The sequence below is a fragment of the Pelophylax lessonae genome (assembly GCF_965119305.1).
Source record: "Pelophylax lessonae genome assembly, chromosome: 1".
In the NCBI taxonomy this organism is placed as follows: Eukaryota; Metazoa; Chordata; class Amphibia; order Anura; family Ranidae; genus Pelophylax; species Pelophylax lessonae.
Genome location: NC_138768.1, coordinates 595,986,138 through 596,011,575, shown reverse-complemented (window position 1 = coordinate 596,011,575; position 25,438 = coordinate 595,986,138). Strand labels below are relative to the sequence as shown.

General features: G+C 44.3%; 1 protein-coding gene across 1 annotated transcript in view; it reads left to right on the top strand.

The window, feature by feature from the left end:
• The first annotated feature begins 7,003 nt into the window (after positions 1–7,003).
• The window catches only part of LOC309555824 (alcohol dehydrogenase 1-like), an 88,604-nt gene continuing 70,169 nt past the window's right edge, over positions 7,004–25,438 (top strand). Inside the window, exon 1 of the mRNA XM_082257990.1 lies at positions 7,004–7,050. Coding sequence (XP_082114116.1) covers positions 7,033–7,050 — 18 coding nt within the window. The 5' untranslated portion in view covers positions 7,004–7,032. The remainder of the gene's footprint in view (positions 7,051–25,438) is intronic.

Below are 25,438 nucleotides of genomic sequence, written 5' to 3'. Positions count from 1 at the left end.
GAAGCGGAGTCCCGCATCATTTTTTCCCTGATAGGGTCAGCCTTTAGACCAGTGATTGTCATTGGTTTAGTTTCACAAACATTAACGGAATGGGCAAGATTGTTACGCCATGACCTAAAGGGGGAAGGTATCCCCCAGGCAGCGTCTGATTTGATGGAGCAAATCATACAAGGACTGCAGTTCGTCTGTGACGCAGCCCTGGATGCCACCCCCTTGTTAGGGCATGCATCGATGTCAGCGGTAGTCCTCAGACGTGTGCTGTGGTTAAAGTGCTGGTCGGCGGATCTAGGTTCCAAAAAAACCTTGGCGAATCTCCCTTTTCAGGGGAATCGCCTATTTGGGGCCACCCTAGATGAGATCATTAAGGATGTCACTGAGGGCAAGAGCACTTTTTTGCCGCAGGCTGCTAAAGCTAAAGGACCTCGTAACAAGCGTGGACCTTTCTTTGCCGCTCATAAAGGGTTTGTTCGCTCCGCTGGGGCGAGCGGGAAAGGCAAAGCCCCTCTAGGAGGGTTCAAGAGGCGCTGGTCGGGCAAACAAAAGGCCGACTCAGCCAAACCTGAAGTCAAGGCTAACACAGCTTGAAGGTGCGCCCCCACCCAGCTTAGGGGTGGGGGGACGTCTTCACCGGTGTTCAGATCTAGGACTTTCCTGAATCCCGGACTAAGGGGTTCAGGAGATCATACGATCAAGATACAAGATCGAGTGTCGATCACTGCTACCGGTGCGATTCTTCCCTTCCAACATTTAGGTGCTACAGAGAGCGATAGTTCCCGTTCCCTGAACAGATCATTTTCCTTACCTTTTCCAAGGATCATTCTCAGTTTCCTCCAGGAATCGGATCCGGTTGAGCAAGCGGACCAAGGAGCCTCTAGTCGGGTGACTTCGGTCTCTTATGCTCAACCAGGAGAAATCACCACTCCTGATAGGAATCAAGTTTCTGATAAATGTGTGGGAACAGAGAGCGATCAGACTTTGTCGGATTACCTGGACCAAGCAGCTCTAGGGCAGCCTGGTTCGGATCCAGTCAGACAATATCTGGGTGATGACTTAGGTCGATCACCAAGGATTTCACCATCTGTGTCTTCATCAGAGCATCCCGGAGGGGGATCTGTTGGCATATCGGCTCAACAGGAAGGCGCGGAGGTGGGCAACGCGCGCCCGCGATCCTCTAGCGGACGCAGCAGGCGCGCTGAACGGCCTGTAAAGGCAGTGTCAGCTACTATATGTCTTCCCTCCTCTCAGATTGCTGCTGAGATTTCTCCGCAGGATAGAGATGGAGGGAACTCCAGTTATCCTGGAAATTCTAGGCTAGCCTTGTCAAGCCGGTCAGGCCGACTTGGACATACTAGTCGCGAACGCTCCTTGGAGACCTCCTCTCAGGGAGGATCTGCGGTCTCAAGGACCGATCTTCCATCGTGCTTTACAGTCGCTGGTTTTAATGGCCTGGCCATTGAGACCCAGGTACTGAAGGACAGAGGGCTGTCAGCTTCAGTTATTCCTACTCTAATTAAAGCAAGGAAAGCGACTTCCAGCAAAGTCTATCATCGCACATGGAAGACTTATATTGCGTGGTGTGAATCTTTGGGATTTCCCCCACGTACCTATTCGGTGACCCGAATCTTGGCTTTTCTGCAAAAGGGGGTTGAGCAGAAACTATCCTTGAGCACCATCAAGGGTCAGGTTTCAGCATTAGCAATCTTCTTTCAGAAGCCTTAGGCTACTCATTCCTTGGTGCGGAATTTCATCCAGGGGGTGCGGCACTTGGCTCTGCCAGTCCGCGCGCCCTTACCACCCTGGGATCTTAATTTGGTTTTGTCGGTTCTGCAGAAACCTCCCTTTGAAAATATCAGGGAGATTCCCTTGCTTACATTATCCCAGAAGGTGGCCTTCTTGGTGGCTATCACTTCTGCATGCAGGGTGTCAGAACTGGCTGCATTATCATGCCATTCCCCATATCTAGTGGTTCATAGGGATAAGGTAGTTCTTCATCCGAAGCCATCCTTTCTTCCTAAGGTGGTTTCAGAATTTCATCTGAATGAAGATATTGTGCTACCTTCCTTGTGTCCTCAGCCCAATCATCCTCGGGAATATGCGTTGCATTCCTTGGATGTGGTTCGGGCAATCGGGGTATACCTGAAGGCTACGGAAAGGTTCCGTAAGACGGATTCACTTTTTGTGATCACGGATGGCCCCAGAAAGGGGTTGCCTGCATCTGCCGCAACTATCTCCAAATGGATCAGACAGACGGTGGTACAGGCTTATTCTATTAAGGGTCGGAATCCTCCGTTCCCTGTTAAGGCGCACTCCACTCGAGCGCTCAGTACTTCCTGGGCCTACCGCCATCAGGCGTCAGTGGTCCAGGTGTGCAAGGCGGCCACCTGGTCGTCGGTACATACCTTTTACGAAATTTTATAAAGTTGATGTGATGGCATCGGCGGATGCCTCATTTGGCCGCAAGGTTTTGCAGGCCACAATTTGAGGAGACCGGTGGTCTACCTCGAGGGTTTTTTTCCGTTGGAATTTCAGTTGAGTCTCATCGTGTGATTGATGAGCCTTTAAAACTTCTAGTTGGCACCGGTTGGGCCTTCTAGATTGGATTTTGATTTCCATTTTCCCACCCCTCATTTGTGGTACTGCTTTGGGACGTCCCGAGTTGTTATTAATCAACGAGGACTACGTCTGTCAATGAGCGACAGAGAAAAATGGATTTTTGTAAAATCCTTTTCTCTTAAGCTCATTGACAGACGTAGTACCCGCCCCTCTGTTTTGGAGTTGGGTTGGGTTAAATTCTCTAAACACTGCTTTGTGACATAACTGATTTGCTGTAGCAGAGAGAGAGAGGATATACCCTCTGGGACTGCCCCTAAGGTGTGGCCAGAACGTTTTCTTTCCTGTCTAGTCCTACTCCTGTAGAGGGCAGTATAACCCGAGTTGTTATTAATCAACGAGGACTACGTCTGTCAATGAGCTTAAGAGAAAAGGATTTTACGGTAAGATTTTACAAAAATCCATTTATTTTTTACTTTCTGCTATAAAACATTCGCAATAAAAAATTTTTAAAAATCTAATTTTTTTATCAGTTTAGGCCAATTTGTATTCTGCTACATATTTTTGGTAAAAAAAAAAATCACAAAAAGCATATATTAATTGGTTTGCGCAAAAGTTATAGCGTTTAGAAACTACGGGATAGATTTATGGACTTTTTTTTAATTAGTAAATTGTGGCGATCAGCTATTTTTTTTTTTTTTTTATCGGGACTGCAACATTGCGGCGGACTGATCAGACCCCTAACTAACATTTTTAAGATTTTTTTGGGGGGGACCAGTGACATTAATACAGTAATCAGTGCTAAATAATATGCACTGTTACTGTATAAATGACACTGGCAGGGAAGGGTTTAACACTGGGGGTGATCAAGGGGTTAAATGTGCTCCCTATTGTGCTTACTAACTGTGTGGGAGGATGGGTTGGACGGAAGCCGAGAGAGATTGGTGATTCAGCTTAGCTGAATTAAGCTGAATCACACAATTGTTCCCTGCTTCTCTGACAGAAGAGCCGCCTGCTTTGTTTACATAGGCAGGTGGCTCTTCTGCCATTCTAACCAAAGATCACGGCTGTCTCCCGCAGTGTCTAATCACAGCCGGAGCGCGGCTCCGGCGGCACGCGTGCGCCGCTGAAACCACATGCACATAACGTTGATCTACATTATTATGCGCAGCCGAGCCGCCCTGCCGCAGTAAATCTGCGTGGGGTGGTCGGCAAGTGGTTAAAATCCAAACCAGACCTGAAGGGACTTTTGATTTTTCAAGTTTGGATCCTATAGACTTTATTAGGGTTTGGCTCAGAACCGAACAGGGGAGTGTTCGGCCCATCTCTATTTTACAGGTAGTTAAAAAGAAAATCTGGTGATCTTTGATCTCTTTGAACTACCGGATGTTGTTCAGGTAGATCTCCACCTTTCAAAGGTTGGCTACCCTTGCCCTAGTGCAATGTTACAAATTATTTACATTCCTGAGCCAAGGGCATAACATTTCACACTGATACCTTGTTTACTTTTCACCTAATGGCCAGTGCTCCTCAGTTGTTCTGTACATTCCTAAAATATCGACTGCCTACTCTGAGGAAAAACAGAACATTTTTACTATTAGACTTCAATGATTTTATCTTTAATTATTTATTTATTTATTTTTTTGTGGTGTTTACCTCACATATTTAGCGAATATTTCCTGCAAATTTGAGGTTTTACTTTGATAAATTAACTTTTTTTTATTACTCATCAGATGAGCTGCAGCTGTATGTATCTAGAAATATGCTTCAAGAAAAGTTCCAATACTAGCTTTCTCGTTTTTACCTGAAAAGCCAAGGCCTGTGTGATGTTATATTGTATTTTCAATATAGAATTGAACGATTTTGCTATCAAAACTATGATATGACTGACTAATGCAAAGCATGGGCGGATACACAATATAGGATTAGGATTTAGCTGACATTTCTGAAGCCAGAAAATCTGGCTTTGTTGGTTTGTAGAAGTCTAATACTCAATGGAATGACTGGGAAATCCTGAGAAATTCTATATAACAAAGAGGCTTATGGTGTCTGAATGCTTTTGTAGCACAGACCAAACATGTATTGATCGGATTGTTCAATGCACTGATTCTTTCAACGTTTTTATGTTATGCTCATATCTCCCAAATATCAGTGATGTTTTAAAACCATTTTGATCACTTTGGATTGATTTTATAATATTGAAACCCGTTTTCTTTGTTAAAGGACCTGGTATGCAAACGGTCTGTGTGACGTATTCTATTAAAACACACACCAGGGTATTATAGAGAATGCATGAAGGTAAAAAACCTTTAGGCTTGGTTCACATATGTGCAAATTTTCACCGCATCCAATTTGCATGACAGGGGAGTGTGACTAGTTCTCAATGGAGCCGCTTCACCCAGGTCCGGGGGCAGCCACGGAGCAGATTTTAAAAGGGTCCTGTGCGTTTTTGGGTATGGTTCAGGTGCAAATTCAGGCATAAATTCGGACCTGAATTGCACCTGAACTGGTGAACAGGAATGCACCGGACCCCAGGCACGAAACCGTGGCCGCACGTATGTGAACCTGGCCTGGCTCTGACGAAGAGGGTTCTCCCTTGAAACGCGTCAGCCCCATCAGTACGGACGCCTTCCAGTCCTCCTGCATTACTGAAAAGTATCCCAGTCCTGTAGTTCCCCTGATTGCAAAAGGAGTTTTATATGCATATTTTCAGCATACGTTTGTGAGTATCATGTATGGTATTCTTTTCTACTTTCCAATAAATGTCTTATGATATTGCACTAGGTTGGTGCGTCTTTCTCTTCTTTTTTCTATGGTCCTCAGTGTTGGAACCACTTTAAATTGCAGACAAAAGACATTTCTTTGCCAGTTCTTTAAAAAAAAAAAAAAACAAAACCTCTGTTAAAAAAATTCTTCTGCACTGGTTTAGGTTCCTCAGGGCAGTGTCCACTCCCCAATGCTATTTTTTTTAAGTCTTTGCCTCTTAGCCTAGAAAATTAGCATTATTAATTTGAAAGATTCAGATCTCATTTATTTCAATGGGGTTTGAGTTTGGCTACCTATATACAAGCACTATATTGTCAAAAGTATTGAGACACCTGCCTTTGCATGCACATAAACTTTAATCCCAATCTTAGTCCGTAGGGTTCAATATTGAGTTGGCCCACCCTTTGCAGCTATACCAGCATCAACTCTTCTGGGAAGGCTGTCCACAAGGTTTAGGAATGTGCCTATGGGAATGTTTGACCATTCCTCCAGAAGCACATTTGTGAGGTCAGGGACTGATGTTGGACGAGAAGACCTGGCTCACAGTCTCCATTCTAATTCATCCCAAAGGTGTTCTATTGGGTTGCGGTCAGGACTATGTGCAGGCCAGTCAACTTCTTCCACCTCAAACTCGCTAATCTTTCTGTCTTTATGGACCTTGCTTTGTGCACTGGTTCAAATCATTTGGTGGAGGGCAGGTTATGGTATGGGGCTGTTTTTTAGGGGCTGGGCTAGGCCCCTTAGTTCCAGTGAAGGGAACTCTTAAGGCATCAGTATACCAAGACAGTTTTTTTTCTTTTTATTTATTTTATTTTGTTTTTTATTTTTACTGTCCCTTTTATTTATATATTAATTTTTTTGTCACTTTTATTGCTGTCACAAGCAATGTAAACATCCCTGTGACAGCAATTTTAACATGTGCGGTAGTGTGTTGTGGTGCCATTCATATTAAATGACAACACAACTCCAATTCACATGCATTGAAGTGCACCGCAACCAACAATAATGCACTACTGTGTGTTGTGGTGCTCTGTATTGCCAAAAATGGTGGGTGCATGTCAATTTTTTTTGGACATTTTTGCATATTGCCAGTCCAAAGTGCGTCTTGATTTATGTGCGTTCATGCAACCCACCAGGACATCAAGGTCTGAATGGGCCTTAAACCATTTTGGTTGCAGTCTGGGAATCTTTGAATGGGAATATTGATTGTTGTTTCACAGTAGAACTACAGGATTTTTTTTTTTTGATTGCCCCTCTTGTGTAAAAGTTTTATTGCAAATCCTAACTTATCACCTCCATGTTCTGACTGATTTCCACCTTGGTCCAGTGCTGGCAGTCCTCTTCAGGTCCCCTATACCATCTGAAAAACAATCTACCATATTAAAATGCATGACAACATAAAATGTTTTTTTTTTTTTTTTTTTTAAACTCAAAATGGGAGTCATAATGCAGAGGAGTCAGTATAATACATACCACTTCAACCACACAGTGTGAAAAATGGAATAACCAGATTTTCAGCTTCACTGAATTCTTTATCTATAGGATTTGCCTCAGTCTTTTGACGCTCACATAGTGGATTATGTTTTTTTTTTTAAATCTTGAACAAAGTGCAAGCATATTTTTAATCATTTACTTACAGCAGGAGTGGTCAGCGTGTTACCTTGTACTTTAAAGCAGCAAAAACAGAAACCTGTTCATTGAAGACTTCTGATCGAAATGGATACCACTGGGAAAGTAAGAAAATTTGAAATTTTTTGTTGTCTATAGAGTTGCTAGTTGAGTTTATAAGAAATAATGTTTTGGCAGGCATTGTACTGTTGCCATGCCTGTGTGACCACTTGGCTTTGTCTAGGTTCACATTTATGCGATGTGGCACATGCAGAGATGTGCGTTTTTACATACTTTGTGTTGGACAATCTATTCAGAAGGGCTGCCCAATGCACAGAAATTGCACTTAAGTGCATGTACCATTTCTTTTAAAACTCCTCGCACCAAAATGAATGGTAAAAACTTACTATGCACTTTGGTGCTCTAAGGCTCCTTTAACACTTGTACAACCTGAAAGTCGCGCGACTTTAATGCGACTTGAAGCTGTGCCTGTGTACTCTTGAGGTCTATGGACCTCAAATCACTTGCAAGTCAAACCAAAGTATTGCAGGAACTACTCTGAAGTTGCTGCGACTTGAAGTCGCACCGATATGAATGGTACACATTGGAATATATGGGTACAACCTGTCATGCGACTTTGCAGTCCCAAGTCACAGGACAAGTCACATGTGTGAAAGGGGCCTTAAACACACATGCAATACCAAGTTGGGATGTCATTAGGAATGAATGGCATTGCAGGAAACCTACAAAAAATATGTTTCTCTATCGCTCATTGACAGACGTAGTCTTCTTGATTCTCAAGAGCTGGGTTATGTTGTCTCCGCAGGAGTAGGACTAGGCAGAATGACAAAACGTTCTGGCTCCACCTTAGGGGCAGTCCCTGAGGGTATATCCTCCCTCTCTCTGCTACAGGGAATCAGTTTTTTTCTGTCTAGTCAGGAGTAAGGACCTAAGTTCCTTGCTGGGATCTTTTGGTCCTGGCAAGACTTTTTTTCTTTAAGAAAAAGACATTTTTTAGGTAGTTTTCTCCAGTGTTTTTTTCCTGTGAGATCTTCAAGCAAAAATGCCGGACTGGTCGACACTTGTGGTCACCCCAGCCGGCCTACGAGCGCGCGCAGACCATGGCATTGCGCTTGGTCGGCCGCGACATATTCAAGTAAGTATGCGGGGCCGGGCGACGGGCTGGATGTTGAGATCCAGTGGTCACCCCGGTTTCTGCCTACGAGCGCGTGCAGACCAGTGCGCTGGGTCGGCCGCGACGGAGTCCCAGTAAAGGGACTGACTTTGCGAGTTAAAAGTCTCGCTTGGACGCCAGGTACCAGAGAGTCGAGGCGTCCACAAACCCCCACCCCGGTGGAGAGGGTATTGTGAAGAGAGGGTGCCTGTCGGTTCGGTATGGTGAGTAAACGTTCCCTTTTTTCCTCATTATGAGGCAGTATATATTATGGGCCCCTCCATATATGGTCAGTATATATCTGATACTTACAAGTCCCCCTTGTAATACAGCATGTGTTTGTGGGAAGTGGACTTGGTTCAAGAGCTAACACTCTACCCAGCAGACTGTAACATTACAGCAGACATAGGAGGTATAATCCTACCTTATGTGCAGTGTATCTCTGTAGATCCATATGTCACCTCTTAGCAGAGTGCAGGTGGATGTGCTGGGAAGACGATATCGGCGGTCCGCCGCCATTTTGCCGTAGACCGAATGCATGTATGTCCTCAGGTCACGCCGGCCGCCATGTTTTTGGAGTCTTATGTCTCTTCTATGGGAGCGGCCATGTTTTGTGAGCCCAGCTACCTCGTGGAGGGCTGGGAACGCCAGAAGGCGTACACAGGGGGCGGAGCCACGCCTTCTGCCCGGGAAAAAGCAAACAGCTCCTTCCAGTCTGTGTAAGACAGACGCTGACTGCAGTTTGTTGGAAACTGCACTGCATCGGTTGGTGAGCCTTGGGGGTCCCTCTCTCTCTCTCTCTGGGATCGAGAAGCAGGTACTCTGAGGGGCGCTATTGCGCTAAGGGGGGAGACACAAAAAAAAAAAAAAAAAAGAAAAAGTTTTTTTTTGTTTTGCTGGCAAAGGTGTCCTGTATTAACATGGACCCTGCCACTCATGTATCTCCTCCGGATCCCCTCGAGGGGTCTGCGGGATCCTCCAGCACCACATTGACAATTGAATCTTTGTCAGCTATTATGGAAACTTTTGTGTCCCGGGTGGAAGTGGCTTGTCAGGGACAGGGCGCAAGAAAGCGACCCCCGCCTAACCCCTTATTATCTGAAACCTCGGATTCAGACTCTGAGCCTATTTCTGCAGTTGCAGGTACTTCATCTGGTATTGGTGTCTCGGGTCCTGTCTCTTCAGACAGTGAGGAGGATGTTTTGGCATCCGCCATAGCCCGAGAGGAAGCGTTGGTAAACGCACTCATTGTATCTGTTCAAGAGACTTTAAGGTTACAGGGTATTCCATCAGAAATAGCTGAAACTGAGATCCCTTTTGGGACTAAAAAGCGCATCAAAGTGGCGAAGGTTTTTCCATTGCCCAAATGTTTTGGCAATCCAATCGAAGAAGAATGGCGTCTGCCAAAACGCACTTTTAATATTTCTAAACGCATTGACAGGCGTTATCCGTTTGAGGAAACCCTTATTAAGAAATGGACAGAACCACCTGTGGTGGATTCACCTATTGCTAGATTGAATAAAGCCACGGTTATTCCTTTAGAAGACGCTCCGTCTTTTAAAGATCTAGTGGATCGCAAGATAGAAGCTATGTCTCGCACCATGTTTTCCTTGATTGGATCAGCTTTCAGACCAATAATTGCTATTGGTCTGGTTTCGCAGGCTGTAACTGAATGGACCAAGTGGTTACGCCGGGACTTAGAAGAAGTCCCTCAGGCGGTATCAGATTTGTTGGAACAAATGATACAAGGGTTACAGTTTGTATGTGATGCGGCGTTAGACGCCACTCCATTAATGGCGCGAGCATCAGTCTCAGCAGTGGTTCTCAGGCGTACACTGTGGCTAAAAGGTTGGTTAGCCGACCAAGGTTCCAAAAAAGCATTGGCTAATATCCCCTTTTCAGGAGAGCGTCTATTTGGAGCCAACTTAGATGAGATCATTAAGGATCTCACCGGTGGAAAAAGCACCTTTTTACCGCAAAATTTTAAAGGTAGAGGAACTCGTCAAAGACGAGGGCCTTCTTTTTCTGCTCACAAGAGGTTTTTTCGTCCAGCGGGTGAAAAAACTAAGTCCTCCAAAGCTCCTGCAGGAGGCGTCAGGGGTCGTTGGTCGGGCAAGCAAAAGCCCGCCCCCTCCAGACCTGAAGATAAACCATCCAAAGCCTGAAGGTGCGCCCCCACCCATAACTGGGGTGGGGGGACGTCTTCGCCGGTTCCCGGATCCATGGCTTTCCAGAATCCCGGACAAATGGGTTTGCGAAGTCATAAGGTCAGGGTACAAGATCGAGTTTCGATCTCTCCCACCGGCGCGATTCTTCCCTTCCAATATCCGACTATCCGCAGATCGTTTAGAAGATCTGCGGAGAGCAGTCACAGATTTACTACAACAAGGAGTGGTAGTCCACGTTCCTTGGACAGAACGGTTTCAAGGGTTTTATTCAAACCTGTTTACAATACCCAGGAAAGAGGGCAAAGTGCGTCCAATTCTGGACTTAAGAGCACTCAATTCTTTCGTCAACATAAGAAGATTCAGAATGGAGTCCATTCGCACGGTAGCAGCCTTCCTGCATCCAGGGGATGTCCTAGCGTCCATAGACATCAAGGACGCCTATCTTCACATTCCCATTTTCGCAGGACATCAGCGTTTTCTACGCTTTTCCGTAGAGGAGAACCACTATCAGTTTGTGGCGTTACCTTTCGGTCTCGCCACGGCTCCGCGGGTCTTCACAAAGGTGTTGGCCCCAATGTTGGCACTTCTGCGCCAAAGAGGTATATCGATTCTAGGTTACCTAGACGATCTTCTGCTTCATGCAGAGTCTCCTCAGACCTTGCTACAAAACATAGAAATTACTATGATTTCTTTACAGGAATTCGGGTGGCTGGTGAACCAGCAAAAGTCATTTCTGGTTCCCACCCAGAGGCTCGAATATCTGGGTCTAATTCTAGACACAGTCAGGACAAGAGTTTTTCTTCCGGTAGGGAAACTCCGAAAGATTCAATCTGCAGTCCAGTTGTTACTGTCCAACAGCTGGTCTTCCCTTCGGACTTGCATGAGGGTTCTGGGGTTGATGGTGGCTTCGTTCGAAGCAGTCCCATTTGCCCAGTCCCATACCCGAATTCTTCAGCAAGAGATTCTTCTCAGATGGAATCGGAATCCGGAATCCCTGGACAATCAGATCCGATTGAGCAAACAGACCAGAGAGTCTCTGGTATGGTGGCTTCGGTCTCCGATGCTCAGCCAGGGAAAGTCATTTCTGCCAATATATTGGACGACAGTGACCACGGATGCCAGTCTATCCGGATGGGGAGGAATTCTCAGTCAGTTATCTGTCCAGGGACTTTGGTCCCCGGAAGAATCCAGGTTACCGATAAATGTATTGGAACTGAGAGCGATCAGACTTTGTCTGATTCACTGGACCGAGCAGCTCCAGGGCAGCTCGGTTCGGATCCAGTCGGACAATGCCACGGCCGTGGCTTATGTCAATCACCAGGGGGGCACCAAGAGTGTCCGAGCGGCCAAAGAAGTGGCTTGCATTCTTCACTGGGCGGAACGATTTGTTCCAGCAATCTCTGCGGTGTTCATTCCGGGGGTGGAGAATTGGCAGGCAGATTATCTCAGCCGTCAGACCCTGGATCAGGGGGAATGGTCCCTCCATCCAGACGTTTTCCACCAGTTGTGCCTACGGTGGGGCACCCCGGATGTGGATCTGTTGGCATCACGATTCAACAGGAAAGTTCAGAGATTCGTGGCTCGCTCCCGCGATCCTCTAGCAGAAACCGCAGACGCACTGATCGCCCCGTGGGGGCAATACCAGCTAATATATGCCTTCCCTCCTCTCGCGTTACTGCCAAGACTTCTTCGCAGAATAGAGGAGGAAGGAATCCCAGTAATCCTGGTAGCTCCGGACTGGCCTCGTCGAGCTTGGTACGCCGACATGGTCAGACTGGTGGCGGACGTCCCGTGGAGACTTCCTCTCAGGGAGGATCTACTGTCTCAGGGACCGATCTTCCATCCTGCTTTACGATCGATGGCTTTAACGGCCTGGCTATTGAGACCCAGGTGCTGAAGGACAAAGGTTTGTCAGCTTCAGTTATTCCTACTCTAGTTGAAGCAAGGAAAGCGACTTCCAGAAAGATTTATCATCGCACATGGAAGTCCTACATTGCATGGTGTGAACCTTTGGGGTTCCGTCCTCGGTCTTATTCGATTAGTCGAATATTGGCTTTTCTGCAACAAGGGGTTGAGCAGAAACTGGCCTTGAGTACTATCAAGGGTCAGGTCTCAGCATTAGCCATCTTCTTTCAGAAGCCTTTGGCTACTCATTCCTTGGTGCGGAATTTCATCCAGGGGGTGCGACATCTGGCTCCGCCAGTGCACGCGCCGTTACCCCCCTGGGATCTTAATTTAGTGTTATCGGTTCTTCAGAAACCTCCCTTTGAAGATATTAGGGAAATTCCTCTACCCACGTTGTCCCAGAAGGTGGCCTTCTTGGTGGCTATTACTTCTGCACGCAGGGTGTCAGAACTGGCCGCATTATCTTGTCGTTCACCATATCTGGTGGTTCATAGAGATAAGGTGGTTCTTCGTCCGAATCCATCCTTCCTACCAAAAGTGGTTTCAGAATTTCATCTGAATGAAGAAATTGTATTACCTTCCCTGTGTCCTAAGCCCAGTCATCCTCGGGAGTTTGCGTTACACTCCTTGGATGTGGTCCGGGCGATCAGGGTATACTTGAAAACGACAGACTCGTTTCGCAAGACGGATTCACTTTTTGTGATCCCAGATGGACCCAAAAAGGGGTTGCCTGCATCTGCCGCGACCATTTCCAGATGGATCAGACAGACGGTAGTACAGGCTTATTCTATTAAGGGTCGGGAGCCCCCGTTCCCTGTTAAGGCGCACTCCACTCGGGCACTTAGTGCGTCGTGGGCCTTTCGCCATCAGGCGTCAGTGGTCCAGGTGTGCAAGGCGGCTACCTGGTCGTCGGTGCATACCTTCTCTAAACATTATAAAGTTGATGTAATGGCATCGTCTGATGCCTCATTTGGCCGCAAGGTTTTGCAGGCCGCAATTTGAGGAGACCAGTGGTCTACCTCGAGGGTTTTTTCCGTTGGAAAATTTTTCTTTAGTCTCATTCTTTGTTTATAATGAGCCTTTAAAACTTCTAGTTTGGCACCGGTTGGGCCTTCTAGATTGGATTTGATTTTGTCAATCCCACCCCTCATTTGTGGCACTGCTTCTGGATGTCCCAGCTCTTGAGAATCAAGAAGACTACGTCTGTCAATGAGCGATAGAGAAAAATGGATTTTTGTAAGAACTTACCGTAAAATCCTTTTCTCTTAAGCTCATTGACAGACGTAGTACCCGCCCCTCTATCATTGAGTTGGGTTGGGTTAAATTCTCTGTACTGCTTTAAACAGAACTGATTCCCTGTAGCAGAGAGAGGGAGGATATACCCTCAGGGACTGCCCCTAAGGTGGAGCCAGAACGTTTTGTCATTCTGCCTAGTCCTACTCCTGCGGAGACAACATAACCCAGCTCTTGAGAATCAAGAAGACTACGTCTGTCAATGAGCTTAAGAGAAAAGGATTTTACGGTAAGTTCTTACAAAAATCCATTTTTTGTGTGATGCATGAATGTATCTAATGTCATACATCTTTCTGCGGTGCCTAGATGTGGTTGAGCATTTAATCTTTACTCATACATGAAACATGTGCTAGTAAAATAAAGTCTTTACACCCATAGCAATCCGAGAGAATCCTTGTTTTTGTTTTCAAAACATGGACTGTAGAAATTATGTTTAAAAGCTGATTATTTGCTAATGCATTTTTATACTTTTCATACATAGATACTCATGGAGTTGAGATACAGATACACAAACACAAACTTGTACCAGTGATAGTGCATGGATATTAGTTGATATTTAATAGCAATAGTAAACCGCCGGCGATTTTTTAAATTTTTTTTTAATCCTGCAAGGCAAAGTTACAATGTTCTAGTATGCATCTTTTGCATATGGAACTTACCTTAGAACGAAGCCCTCCTGGGGCGCGCTGTCACAGTTAACAGGCTTACATCTGCACCCTGTTTTCCTTCCCGATTCGCGGACTCTTGCTGTGTGAATGGCTGGAGCTGCGATTGACATAACTCCTGCGCGTGCTGTTTACGCCACAGGACTCTAAAGGAATGGCCTGGGTGGCTGTTCCTTCAGAGCGCGTTGCTTTTTTTCTTTTAGTACATTAACCACTTAAGCCCCGGAAGATTTTACCCCCTTCCTGACCAGGGCCTATTTTACGATTCGGCGCTGCTTGACTTTAACGTGCAATTGCGTGGTCATGCAATGCTGTACCCAAATGAAATTGACGTCCTTTTTTTTTCCCACAAACAGAGCTTTCTTTTGGTGGTATTTGATCACCTGTGCAATTTTTTGATCATGTGCTATAAACAAAAAAATGAGCGTCAATTTTGCAAAAATAACAATATTTTTCAAATTTTTTAATATGAAATTCCCAAAAAAAAAAAAATGTAAAAATCAAAATTTTTTTAAATTTTAGGCCAATTTTTTTTTTACCATAGGTTTGGTAAAAAAAAAATTTGCAAAAAGCGTATTTTGATTGGTTTGCGCAAAAGTTATTGCGTTTACTAACTAAGGGAAAGATTTTTGTCATTTTTTTTGTTTTTTTTTTTTAACGAGTAATGGCGGCGATCTCCTTTTTTTTTTTTTGCGGGACTGCGACATTGCGGCGGACAGATCGGACCCTTGACTGACATTTTTGACACTTTTGGGGGTACCAGTGACATTACTGCAGTAATCAGTCACTGTTATGCACTGTTAATGTAAAAATCACACTGGCAGTGAAGGGGTTAACTTTATTTGAGAAGCAGGGGTTAAGTGTGTCCCTAGGGGCGTGCTTCTAACTGTGATTGGATGTGGCTAGTGATATAACAGCAAAGATCTACAGTCCTACATAGCAGGACCGTTTGATCTCTGCTGTTACACAGGGGAGAATGACAGGCAGCTTTGTTTACATTAGCCGCCTGCCTTTCTCCCGGTGTAACCGGCGATCGCGAGTGACCGGCGGACTTTGGGTTCGCCGCTCACACGTGCGGGGGGGCCGTGAGGGAGCGGGAGCGCGCCTCCTGTGGTGCGCGCTCGCTCCCTAGAGCCTCACAGGCTAGCGACGTCGATTTACGTCGCTTTGCCTGTGAGGGGCTGACTGCCGACGTAAATAGTCGTTAGGCGGTCGGCAAGTGGTTAAGTCCAGACACGTTAACCCCCTTCCAATCCAGGCCGTTTTTCGGTTTTCATTGCTGTCACAATTTGAATGACAATTACTTACTTATGCAACACTTTTTCATTTTATATCTTTTTTTTTTTTTTTTTTAGACGGATAAAACATTTTTTTTTGGGTGGCATTTAATTACCACTGGGTTTTTTTTTGCTATAAAAATGAAAAATACCAAACATTTTGGAAAAAAAAAAGGTTTTTCTTCGTTTCTGTTATAGAATGCGGCAAATATATAAACTTTAAGAGCCGGTTCACACTGAGGCGATCCGCCTTGCCGGGGCGACCTGTGGTTGCCCCAAAGTAGTACAGGACCCTTTTTCTAAGTCGGAGCGACTTGTGTCGCTCCTATTAGAACGGGTCCTGTGCTAATCTATGGCAGGCGACCCACCGCGACTTGTCAGGCGACCAGGTCGCCTGACAAGTCGCCCCAGTGTGAACGGGGTCTTAATGTAGACCAAAATGTATTCTGATACATTTCATTAGTAAAAAAAAAAAAAAACCCTAATCTGTGTAGTTTATTTAGTCTTTGTGAAAGTTATTTACATAGTCTACACACTATGATATACAGTATACTGTATATTTGAAAATTGGTCAATGCTGGTGTGCTGACTGCCTATCTCATTTCTTTGGGTCGTAAAATGCAAGGACAGTACCATTATCCCACAAATGACCCCTGTTTGGAAATTAGATAGTACAAGGTATTTTGTTAGATGCATGGTGAGTTTTTTGAAGTTGTATTTTTTTTTTTTTTTGACAAAATTCTTTGGAAAATGATGAAAGTAAATATATTTTTTTCACAAAGTTGTCATTTTAACAAATTATTTCTCACACACATTCTAGACATACTAACAAATACCACCCAAAACATTCTGCTACTCCTACTGAGTATGGTGATACCATAAGTATGAAACTTTTTCACAGCTTAGCTACAAAGAGAGGCTCCAAATCCAAGGAGCGCCTTCCTGCTTGTAAGAGGCATGGTGAATAATGAAGTTGTACAATTTTATCACAATTTTTTGAAAAAATTACTTCCTTTTTTTCCCCCACAAAATTGCCATTTTATTCTTATTTCTTACACACACAGCATAGGCATACTTAGAAGACAAACCTGAATGTATTTTGGGGTGTAATTCTGAGTATGTAAATACAACATGTGTTAGACTTTTTCACAGCCTAGATGCATAGAGGGGCCCAAAATCCGAAGCCGCACCTTTTGGGCTTTCAAGAAGCATAAATTATGCATCTATTTTCCTGACTATCAGTCACATATTTTGAAGGCCCGGGAGCACCAGGACTGTGGAAACACCCACAAAATGACCCCATTTTGGAAACCAAACACTTTAAGGTATTTTCTGAAAGGAATAGTGAGTCCTTTGAAAGAGTAATTTTTTTTGCCACACGTTTTTGGAAAATGCAGGAAAGAAAAGGATTTTTTCTTTTACACGATGTTTTCAATTGATACGATATTTATTATAACACACATCATAGGCATCCTTAAAGTTACACCCCAAAACACTTTCTGCTACTCTTCCTGAGTATGGCAATATCACATGTGAGACTTTTCACAGTCTAGCCAAATAGAGGGTCCCAAAATTTCTTGCCTACCTATCACATTTTGCTGGCCCTGGAGCACAAAGACAGTATTAACGCCCAAAAAATTACCACATTTTGTAAAGCAGAGGCCCCAAAGTATTTTTATGAGGCACGGTGAGTCTTATGAATGCTCTATTTTGTTGCCACAAGTTTTTGGAAAATGCAGAAAGAACATTACATTTTATATACATATTACAGTATATGTGATGATTCTCACACACTGCATGGGCATACTTCAAATTAAACCTTAAAACATATTCTGTTGCATCTCCCGGGAAGGTCGATAAAACATAGGTGAGACTTTTTAACAGTCTGGAATGAATATATAATGGACATGTGTCAAAACCAATATACTGTAATGCTCATGTCTATATAAGTGATCAGTGAATACCGCTTAGTGTAGCGTCACCTATAGCTGACTCTGTCCCTGTAAACCAAGCAAGCCTAGCCTGCTGGTACGTGGCTGCTCCAAGGAATGGCATGTTCACTGTCCTGGAAGTACAGGAGGCTTAAGAAAGTAAGAACAAAAACATTTCTGTGGTTCCAGGGGGTCAGTTGTATGCAAGGGATGGCTAGGATTGGTGTCTCTCAGGAATAAAGCCAGTATGACATGAAGTGGGGTCAGTTTAGGAGCAGATAGAGACATTGTCAACAAACAATTGGCAAAGGATCAGCCTAAGCAACAGGTAGAAACATGGTCAGTTAACAGGCCAGGGTTAGTATAGACGACAAGCAGGGACACCGACTGTGATTGGCTGCACTATTAGTTCATATTCACACATAAGGTTGAGGGGTGGTAAAACCTTGTGGTATACACATGCCCCAAGTGCATTGCTATGCTTTACAGCTATGGCAGCAATTATGCCTCTGTACCCCCGCTGATTGTGACCCATTCAAGTGAATAAGGGGGGATCCAAGGAGCTAAAGCAGGTAGAGGTACAATGCCTCCTCACTGCCTGTCCAATGGTCCCTGAAAAGCGATCCAGAGCTGCACTACTCTGTGGGGGGGGTTTTAAAGATTTTTTTTTTACACTTTGATTGCCTTTCCCTTCTTTTCCTCTTAGGTCAAACTGAGGTTTACCTCTGCCTTGGAGGTGGTGACCCCAGTGGCCCCCGGCTGTCTTGTTGTGGTAGTCCTCTCCATCCGTATAGGTTTCCTGGGAGGTGGCACAAATGCTTTTATACAATATTACTCTCAGCGATCTGCTATATGAGTGATTTAAATACAGCCTGAATACCCCTTGTACTATTTAGTTTGAGCATCCTTTAGGAAGAAGAAAAAACTCTATTTTTTTAAACGCGACTTTTATCCCTTTGTGATATGTAATAAAGCAATATTTATTTATTTATTGTACATTCACATCAGTCCCTGCCCTCAAGGAGCTTACAATCTTTTTACTTGCATTGTTTCTTGAGTTTTTATTGTCTGTTTTGCCGAATAAAGTCCCCCGATAGTGAAGGGTATTCTTGTCAATGATCACTGTGATTGGTCACAGGTATCACATGGTACCAGGGCCACCCACATTGGCCCAGTACTGCGATTGGTAGCCCACTGTGTTACAGGCTGCACGGTCTCAAGAGCACGCACCAGTGGCCAATGCAGGAGGACATACAGGTACGTCCACCCACATAGGCGTTGCTGCCATCAGGTCTATGAAGGTCTAGCATTCGTTTTTTTTTTTTTGTTACAATCCTGCTTTCTGTGGGACAAAGTACATGTAGCACTTTGTCCCATATTTCTAAGCACTTTCTAGACATAGTCATGAGTACTGGCCTGCCCTCCCCCCCTCCTGTCTCAGCCGACTTGACAGCAGCTTTGAAGGAGACACATGATTCATAACTGCAGCTTGTCTGGGCTGTGAACACCTTCCACAGATAAGTAGCAGCAAGAGGAATGCAGAAGGCATGTTGGGCTCTATTTTATAGTGCCACAAAGACCACTTTTAAAATATTTTAAAAAACAAATTACCACTAGGTCATAGATAATGAAACTGGAGGTAATTAGGACCAGCCGTAAGTTGATATAGAGAGATGGGCAAAGTGCTTGTCTCTGTATACTGTATAACAGGGTAGCATGTTAGCCGCTGCTACCCCCCTCCCCCTCTCCACCTGTCACCGACTGCCACAGATGCTGTCCGCTTCAAAGCCAATAAGCTCTTAGAAAAACTTTATTCTAACAGCAGACAAAGCTTGATGGGGAAACTGAGGAACTAGTTACCCATCAGGTCCACTCCCTCCTTGTGATTGGCAGTGGGCAATAAATGGATTTTCATAGCGAAAAGCAGGTTATCTATTGGCTGTGGAACCTACCCACTCCCTGCTATCAATCACAAGGTAGGCAGCCCTGATAGGATTTAGTGTTTGTGAATGCCCATCAAGCTCTGCCAGTGCCCACTCATCTCCAAAACTTATTGGCAGCTGTGCTGTCTGTGTGACAGAATGGAGTGTTCGTATGGACACTTTGGCTTCGGTGCACCTCTTCATGGTAAATGCTGATGCTTGCACCAAAATCATGTCCCAGTTTCCGAAGGATACATGAGTTTGGTGCAAGAAGGACATTAGTTCACCATTACCTAATTCTACCTAATATAGGTTTAGTTTATAAAATGGCCACTGTCCACATAGAGGGATGTAGGTTTTTAAATGTTTTTTTTTTTTTTAATGGGGGGGGGGGGATGGGGGCTAGGTGTCGATCATAGCCTGTGTTAGTGTGCAAACCACAGTGACCCTGCCTGATCAGTGTGCATGCCTGACTACAGTGCCCCTACCTGATTACCTCTGCTAGGTTACAGTCAGTGGCAGATTACCCCCAGCACGTGATTTACAGCCAGTACCATATTACAGCCACCACGTGATTACAGCCAGTACCACATTACACCCAGTGTGTGATTACAGCCAGTGCCTAAATACAGTCAGTGCTTGATTACAGTCAGTTCCAATGTACAGCCAATTCCAGAATACAACCAGTATCAGATTACAGGCAGTGTCTGATTACACCCAGCGCCTAATTACAGCCAGTTCCAAATTACAGCCAGTGCTAGATTAGTTGGCTGCAGATTACAGCCAGCACCTGATTATAGCCAGTGTGCTAATGCTTCCAGTTTGCTGATCACAGCCAGAACCAGTTTTTCCAGTTTGCTGATCACAACCGGTACCAAAGTTTCCAGTTTGCTGATTACTGATGATGGCTAATGACTGTCTTGATACTTCAGGGCCTCTAAAAATGTGATGGGTAGTCAGGGAATAAGATGCATATTTTATGCTTCTTGAAAGACTGAAGGTCCTCCTTGGGTTTTGGGTCTCTCTATGTAGCTAAACCGCAAAAAAAGTCTTATTGAATGACAACTTTGAGAAGAAAATATATTTTCATTTTCTTTCTTTATTTTCATAAAACTTGTGGCAAAAACATTGAAGTGATATTAAAGGCAGGCTAAAATAAATATTTAAACACGTTCTACTTACCTGCTCTGTGTAATGGTTTTGCAGCCCTGATCCTCCTCTTATCAACTCTGCCACCAATGCTCTATGCTCTTCCTCCTGCTAAGTGCCCCCATAGCAAGCAGCTTGCTTCTCATTGGCTTTGACAGTGGCTCCCGTTTTTGTCTCAGCCAATGAGGAGTAAAAAATAGTGCAGGAACCTTCTTCTTTTTTTTTTTTAAATCGATGCAACACAGCAAAGTTGGAATCACACTGATTTAAACAGTTTCATTGCTGACAATAGGGTGTGACCTCTCATGCGATTTGGGTCTGTCAAATCGCATGACAAGTTGTACTGGTATTGAACGGGGGCTTACGGCTAATATTTGTGATCTATCGCAGCCATGTTTGATGAGATGATGAGACCAAAAAAAAAAAAAAATGGAAACTTTGAACTAAGTTAGCCACCATTGCAGCTAAAAATGCTGGGTATGTCTCTAACACTCTCTAACACTCATTAGCACTGAAGAAACTGCTTGGATAAGCAATAAAACCTCTTCAACATCACAGAGCAATTCCAGTTGACTGCTGTGATCCGAACTATAGCATAGCAAAAGTATGCAAAAGGTAGCTATAATCTATATCTACTTGTTCTAATCTTCTTTCAAATCTTGATATTTTCAAGTAACTAAGTACAGATATGGATTTTTTTCAAATGATTAACCAAATAAAGATCAGAGTCTACAGAGAATCGAACATTTACAGCAATCCTATAGTAGAATGCAACCAGAGGGTTGTAATCATTTTGCATTCACTAGGATTTGATTTGATTGAAGTGGGATCATACAATTTTACAGTAGTACCTTTATTTCAATCTATGAAATGTCATTACATTAGCTCTTGGCCTTGGAAAATTTGATGACATCTTGACCCAAGGCTCCCTCAAACTGGCTCTTCATGTAGCCATAACACTAACCCTCAGTGCTCTCTATAACCTTACACGTACTTTTAAATTAACTCTCCCTGTGACTTTAACAAGAACACTCCATAACGTAAACTTTTTGAATACTCACTGCTCCTGCTCAAAGATTCTCTGTACCAAAGACTTTGTGGTGAAAGAAACCAGAGTTGAGGTTCCAGCGCGAAAATCTGGATAAATTGCACATCTGTAAACTACCTTTAAAACTGGGAATATCTATTCACTTTGTGTGTACCAAACACTTTTGCAAACATTGTAAAAGTAAGAGTGACATAACTGTTCTGCAGAGAACAGAGAGAGACATCCAGCGGGTTCACCAACTACAGACTGCCTCCAGGAAACTACACTATATTACCTAAAGTATTTGTGGACGCCTGCCTTTACACACACATGACCTTTAATAGCATCCCAGTCCTTAGTTCATAGGGTTCAATTGAGTTGGCCCACCCTTTTCAAATATAACGGCTTTAACTCTTCTGGGAAGGCTGTCCACAAGGTTTAGGAGTGTGTCTATGGGAATGTTGGACCGTTCTTCCAGAAGGGAATTTGTGAAGTTTGGCACTGATGTGGACAAGAAGGCCTGGCTCTCGCAGTCTCTGCCTAAATTTATCCCAAAGGTGTTCTTTAGGTTTGAGGCCAGGACTCTGTGCAGGTCAGTCCATTCCTCCACCCCAAACTCGCTCATACATCTTTATGGACCTTGCTTTGTGCACTGGTGCGTAGTCATGTTGGAACAGAAGTGTCCACCCCCAAACTGTTCTCACAAAGTTGGGAATATAAAATTGTCCAAAATGTCTTGGTATGCTGCTGCCTTAAGAGTTCCCTTCACTGGAACCAACCCCTGAAAAACAACCCCATACCATAATCCCCCCTCCACCTAATGATTTGGACCAGTGCACAAAGCAAGGACCATAAAGATATGGATGAGCGAGTTTGGGGTGAAGGAACTTGACTGTCCTGCACACAGTTCTGATCTCAATCCAAAAGAACACCTTTGAAATGAATTTGAGTGCAGACTGCAAGCCAGGCCTTCCTGTCCACATCAGTGCCTAACCTCATGAATGGGCTTCTGGAAGAACTGTTAAACATTCCCATAGACACACTCCTAAACTTTGTGGACCGCTTTCCCAGAAGAGTTGAAGCTGTTATAGCTACAAAGGGTGGGCCAGCTTAATATTGAACCTACGGACGAAGACTGGGATGCCATTAAAGTTCGTGTAAAGGCAGGTGTCCCAATACTTTTGGTAATATAGTATATAAGAAGGCGGATACAAGACTAGTCATCCTGCACTAGAAGAGAGAGGAGCATTGACTGGTCTTATAGCAAGTGCACAGAGGCAAAGTTTCATGCAAAACTACTGCAAAGATCTGAAAGAAATACCCAGAGAACTCCCAAGATTCAAGTAAGTATACATAGCACTCTGCATTTAGTTCAGCATTAATAAAGACTGATCATTGCTGCTCTTTCTCCTTGTGTATGGTGAGTCAGCTTTTATCGGTCTCCTTGTAGTTTTCTGCAAGCAGCCTGAAGTAGAAGGACCCGCTGGGTATCTCTCGCAGCTCTTCTCTGCATAGGCTACGTGACGTAGTGTTATGATTTCACCACCGCTTTTACAAGGTAACTTCGGTGTCTGCAAATAGCGATGGGCCGAACACCCCCAATTTGGTTTGCACCAGAACTCCCGAACATGGGAAAAGTTCGGACTCGAACCGCAAACCCTGTTAGTCTATGGGACCCGAACCTGAAAAAATCCCCATTTTGAAGGCTTATATGCCCAAGGGGTCAAGTATCAATGCAAATATATTTTTAGGAAGGGGGTAAAAGTGTCCAGTATTAAAGTTGTTAAGAGCCCATTCAGACTAGCGCGACTTGTCAGGCGACTTGTCAGTCTGACAAGTCGCGCTCGGTCGCGGTCCATTGAGTAGTACAGGACCCGTTATAATAGGAGCGACACAAGTCGCTCCGACTTAGAAAAAGGGTCCTGTACTACTTTGGGGCGACCTCAGAGCGACTTGCATAGACTTCCATTATGTGAAGTCTCTGCAAGTCGCGCCGAAGTCACGGTGCACAGTGGTGCACGCGACTTCACAGGTTGCCCCCCAAAGTCGTGTCACACTAGTCTGAATGGGCTCTAAAGGTTTTTTGTTTTTTCTAAACCACTTCAATACTGGGCACTTTAACCCCTTCCTGCCCAGGCCAATTTTCAGCTTTCAGTACTGTCACACTTTGAATGACAATTGCAATTTTTAGCATTTTTTTGAGACCGCTTTCTTTTGGCCATATTTAATCAGCACTGGGCTTTTTATTTTTTGCTAAAGAAACGGAAATAAAAATTCAGAAAAAATATATACATTCTTTGTTTCCGTTATAAAATGTTGCATCTAAGTAAATTTGATAAAGAAGAATAGAAAAAGGCTCTCACCTCCTGGGAGGCCTCCCACTATATGCCTGTGCTTTTGCCATTTCTTATATAGGCAAGGGGGGGTCCACCTGGTTACATCACCCAGTGGTGCCCCCTTCTGACATCACGTTGCTTTTGTACACTTTTTTTGGTGAATGGGTAGGGGTACTATGTGTCGGATACTCATTAACATGGGGGTTGTGAGATCGGGGGGGTCCCTTTGTTAAAAGATTCCGATAAGTTCCCTCCCTGCAAACCCCGACAACCACAGCCCAGGAATGTAGGGAAGAGATCCTTGACCCCATCAACAAGGGGACAAGGTGCTTTGGAGTGGGGGGAGCAGAGCCCCTCCCCCAGCCCCAAAGCACCCCCCCATGTTGAGGGCATGGGGTTTGGTATGGTTCAGGGTCTGGTATGGATTTTGGGGGGGGGGACCCTACGCCGTTTTTTTCTTTTATTTTTTCAATAGCTGGGTGCCGTTAATTGTTAACCGGGAGTCATTTTAAATGGGATTTTGACAAGTTTTTTTTCTTTAGCAATGTCACTTTTGCTGTAGCATGTTTTATGCATGCTACAGATGTGCCGCTTTACAGGCACATTACCACTTAAGGACCGGAAGGTTTTACTCCATTAATTAACAGGCCGTTTTTTGCAATTTGGAACTGCACAATTTTAACTGGTAATTGTGCAGTCATGCAATACTGTACCCAAACTAAATGTATGTCCCTTTCCCCCCGCACAAATAGAGCTTTCTTTTGGTGGTGTTTGATCACCACTGGGATTTTTATTTTTTGCGATATAAATAAAAAAAGATTTTGAGAATAAATTATATTTTCTACTTTTTCTTATAAAAATTATCCAATAAACTAAATTTTTGTCATACATTTAGGCTTAAATGTATTTGGCTACATGTCTTTGATTTAAAAAAAAAATCTCGATAAGCGTATATTTATTGGTATATACGCAGCTTTAACTTTCCGACTATCTCATGTGCTAAAATGGCAGGGCAGTACAACCCCCCCCCCCCCCCCATGACCCCTTTTTTTTAAAAGTAAACACCCCAAAGTATTTGCTGAGAGGCATGCTGAGTATTTAGCAGATTTCTAAATGGATAAGGGAGGTATGCCAGATCGTGTTGCCACATCAGGAAATCCTATGATACTGTGCAGGCTGATACAAGATTCTGTCTTCACATTCAGTAATCCCGGTCTCAGCGTGTGGTCAGAGAATGAGAAAATAGGGAGATCTAATACTCTCTGTTTGCAAATTTTATTGAAGAGTAAAGGCAGAAATACACTCACATTTGGTTGCACATGAAGCCGTGCGGGCTGGAGGAGACACTGCATGCTACGAAGGGAGACACAGGAAGCTCTCCTGTGCTGCTGTCAGATCTCATCCGTCTGGAGTCCCTGCCCCCTAGACGCGTATCTTTAACTGCTTGTGGGCATTGACGACTTCAGTAGGGGCCCTACTAGGGGGCAGGGACTCCAGACAGACAAGATCTGACAGCAGCACAGAAGAGCTTCCTGTGTCTCCCTTCGTAGCATACAGTGTCTCCTCCAGCCCGCACAGCTTCATGTGCAACCAAATGTGAGTGTATTATAAAATTTGCAAACAGAGAGCATTAGATCTCCCTATTTTCTCATTCTCTGACCACATGC